We start from the raw sequence: 4,087 nt of genomic DNA on the forward strand, positions 1-4,087 counted from the left end.
CCAGGGCTCAGAGAAGCAAGACTCCAGAGGTTGGCCAGTATGACCTGACCAGTCCCGGGACCCTGCCTGCCTCTGTGCTGGCCTGTTCTCTTCCAGGTGCATGAGTGTGAGGTGTGCATGCTTTATTCCCTCTATGATGCCCTAGGGAAAGCACTGATAACTTCATGTGTTTCATATAAATATGTGACTTCATAATTTATACATTATATATTAACTAGTGGCCCGGTGCACGAAATTTGTGCACATTAAAAGGGAATTAATTAGAGGAAATATTTTAATATTGCTATTGGCCCTTTCTCTATAATAGAAGTGTCAGAGATGAAAGAAAGTTAGTAAAATGTATATGAAAATAATATATAAATTTATCACCCACGGGAACACAGTGTCAAATCCTGCCGGCGCCGCAAGGCCCAGAGTCAAGTCCCCACCCACCTGCGTGCACCTCGCCATGCCCGCAGCCCTGTCCACCTGTGCACACCCCGAAATGGCATGCGACCCAGTCCCACTGGCGCCCATAGGGACGCAGTGTCAAGCCCCTGCCGGCCCCATGTGGGACTCCCCCCGAGTCCTGGTGTCCCGCCCTGCAGGGCCGGGCCATGTGGGACTCCCCCGCTGCACGTCCTGGTCAAGTCCCCGCCCACCCGCCCACGCCTCGTTGTACACGAAGCCCCGCTCAGCCCCGCTCACCCACGTGCACCTGCTGCGCACGCAGCCCTCTGGTGATTGTTTGTGACGGTGTGACGACCACAGGCTTTTTATAATTTAGGATGATCTTTTCTGTTATTTAACATTGGTCCTTCCCTAACCATTTTTTGCACTGGATAAGAAAAGAAATGGGTATTTTATCGCCCAGTCAGTCTTGCTCATGGAAAGGAGACATTTTCTGGGACACTTCTGTCAAGTGAATCGCATTCTGCAGTGGATGTTCCTTGTAAAACTGTTCTTAGGGAAGAAACTTTTAAGAAGTAAAGAGTAAAAAATATGGATCCTTTGGTATTTTGCCCATTTTCACAGTGGTTATTTCACTGATTTTTTTTGGTTTGTTTTGTTAATCCATCTCCAGGCGTTTCATCCCGTTTTCCGGGGATACTTACATGTGTAGTGGAGTTGTGATTTGTGACAAAGTCTCCTAGTTGATGACCCTTTGACCAAAACATACTCAGGCAACTCTGTTTTGGGTTCAGTAATGTGGCAGCTTTTTTAAGTTTTAAATTTGGAATGAGTGCATACTACCGCCTCGCCCACCCCTCTCCTTGCTGTATCGTCCAGTAGGTGCTCAGGGTCCATTCAGAGGCAGACAAACTGAGGTCACTCTACACAGTCTTCCCCATCTTTCTAAAGTCCTGTGTGTCCTGTGGTCTGGGTCTGAGTCCCCGTGTGAGGCTGTCTCCTTCCTTGCCTTGGGGGCCTCACCCTCCCCCTCGCCTGCTCTTTCTGCAGATGGCTCAGAGGAAGATCCGAGACATCCTGGCCCAGGTTAAACAGCTGCACCAAAAGGGACAGAGCAACCAGGCCCAGGCGCGGAGGAAGTGACCCGCCCCTCCCCAGCACATCAACTCGAGGACGACGGGCTGAAATCGAGAGCGCGTTCTCCCCAGCAGGCCTGAGAATGAGTGGGAATCAGGGACGCTTGGGCCGGGATGTAGATCAGGTTTGCCCACTTGTTTGAGAAAGACGTTCCAGTGAGGAACCCTGATCTCTCTGCCCCAAACACCCAACCAATTGGCCCAACACTGCCCACCCCTCAGGGTGTCACCATGGAAATTCTAGCTCAGGGTGCTTTTAAACGTGGATTGTTTAAGTCAGTTCTTCAGGTCCCACCGAGAGGGTGGGCCAGATCCCAGTGGGAAGAGAAATAAAATTTCCTTCAGGTTTTTAAAACATGCAGAGGGGTGTTTTAATCAGCCTCCAAGGATGGTTTGCTTCTTGATCCTAAAATCCTTCCAGCCTTCTCCTGCTTGGTTTATTGGTTAAAATACCTCCCTTCTCATCCCCTGCCCTAGCCTCTTCCTACATTCACACCAATTGTTTTATCGTGACCACTACCAGAAAAAGCGGGGACCAGGGAGTGCATCGCTTAGCTGACGTTATTGACTCAGAGGGAGAAGACACGTCAGCAGCTGAGGCTTAATTCCCGTCCCTCCCTAAACCAACCAACAGGAACAGCAAGGAGTAAAGACTGGAGGAGACCTGGGAAGATAGGCGATTAAAATAAGTAATCCACGTTTAAAAGGAAGGCCCTTGCGGCTGATCTGTTCCAGATCGCCATCTTGGAAAATTGGCACAATTACAAGTCCCCCGCTCTGCTGGGGCTTCCCCACCAAGACCCCTCGAACCGTACGGGCCCCGCCTCGTGTCCAGGTGCACATGGTGGTACTGAATGCTCAGTGGGATAGGGGCTGACCACTGTACCGTCCCTGATTCCCATCATTCTCAGGCAGATTTTATATTTTTTTAAAGTCTATTTTAATGATTGGATGTGAGCACTGGGAAGGGGCCTTACTCCCCTTGAGAACGTCTCAGTTCCATGGAGGACTTGAGTGGCCCCAAAGGCCGCCACTGTGCCCTCACCCCAGCCCGTGTGCTCCCACGAGGGCTGGCTCCCGGAGGCAGGGGTTGCGGGGCGCTCCCCCCCCACCAGCACTGTTCCTTTGGTGGTGGTGGGATGTGGAACCCAACCCTGAGCTCCCAATAAAGCGAAGGTTCATCATCTGGCATATTTTATGAATACCCAGCAAATCGGAGAGTATTTGCTTTTGTTTTTATCCTAGAGGCATCGTTAACTGATGGCTTCTGCCCCCACGAATCATTGGCGTGATGACAGGTGTGCCTAAAAAACAAAATTCAAAACACCAGCAACGTATTATGCACAAAGGGGTAAATAGACTTAATTTATTGATTTGACCAGCCTCCATAAGATCCCGTTTGAAGGTCAGGCCCGTGGAAGGCGGCAGCCATCAGTTACCTGAGGTTAGGCCTCTCCTCCTGATATACTTACATCCGTGCAGACTGGCCAGGCGGCGTCCCCGGGCTCGCTCCCTCGGACGGTGCTACCCAGTCTGCTGGGCAGGGAGGGCGGCCTCTGCATGTGGGGAGGCCCACGTGTGGAGTCCGCTCCTTCCAACATGGCAACCACAGTAAGGAGACGACGAGACGTGTGGGCGGAGTCAGTCAGGTAACGCTGTGCGCAAGTGAACTACCTCAAGGTACGGAGTTACCTCAGCAATTACTTTCCTTTTTGTTCCCCCCACCTTTTTTTTTTTTTTTTAATCTTTTTTTCTTTTCCCCTTGCGGCTTGCTGATATTTTATATAAAAAAGAAAAGCAAAGCAAAAGAGAAGCTGATAGTCTTGAATATTTTATTTTTTTAATGAAAAGAAAAAAATGAGAAAGTTATGTTTCGTAATTTCTTAATTTCTTACAACATGAGCCAGTGCAGCCCCTTAGGAACTCCCTGGAACAGGCCCTGTGGGAACGGCCGGGGGGGCTGGCTCCCTGGGCCCTGGGAGGAGACTGGGGCTGACAGGGAAGGTCCAAGCCCGAGGCCCCAGGGTGAGGCTCTGACCTCTGACCTCGGTCTCCTGGGCAGTCCTGCCTGGCGAGAGTCGGAGGGAGGCTCACCGGGCTGTGGGCTCCAGGGACAACGAGCCTCCCTGGTGCCCCCACTCTCCCCCTTTGGTTAAAGGGCATCCCAGCCGGTCTTTCCCACCAGTGGTGCTGTTGAGATATTTTAAAATATTGCCTCCGTTTTATCGAGGAGAGAAATAAAACTAAAAAATATATACCCTTTAAAATTTATATTTCTCTGTCTAAAATATGGGAGCCAAGATCCTATTGGTGGAAGAGACAAAGGGGCCCCTCGAACCCTCCGAGAGGTCCGCCTGGTCGGCTATAGCGATGCTGTCATCTCTGTTGTCTCGTTTCAATCCCATCTTGTGATTCTTCTTGGTCTGTTTCAATGGCCCAGGAGGCAAGCAGATTCTTGGGTAACTGCTCCTCTCCATCCCCCTATCTTTAGGTTGATCTGATGGTGGACCCAAGCTTAGGGAACTCTTGACTTAGGGTGGGGGGTGTAAGGGGAGGGGCAG

General features: G+C 50.8%; 1 protein-coding gene across 1 annotated transcript in view; it reads left to right on the forward strand.

The window, feature by feature from the left end:
- Window positions 1-1,533, forward strand: part of IGF2BP1 (insulin like growth factor 2 mRNA binding protein 1) — a 36,900-nt gene extending 35,367 nt beyond the window's left edge. The window contains 1 exon segment of the mRNA XM_006110114.3: window positions 1,441-1,533. Coding sequence (XP_006110176.1) covers window positions 1,441-1,533 — 93 coding nt within the window.
- The last annotated feature ends 2,554 nt before the right edge of the window (window positions 1,534-4,087 follow it).

This window comes from Myotis lucifugus, unplaced genomic scaffold, assembly GCF_000147115.1.
Source record: "Myotis lucifugus unplaced genomic scaffold, Myoluc2.0 scaffold_254, whole genome shotgun sequence".
NCBI lineage: Eukaryota > Metazoa > Chordata > Mammalia > Chiroptera > Vespertilionidae > Myotis > Myotis lucifugus.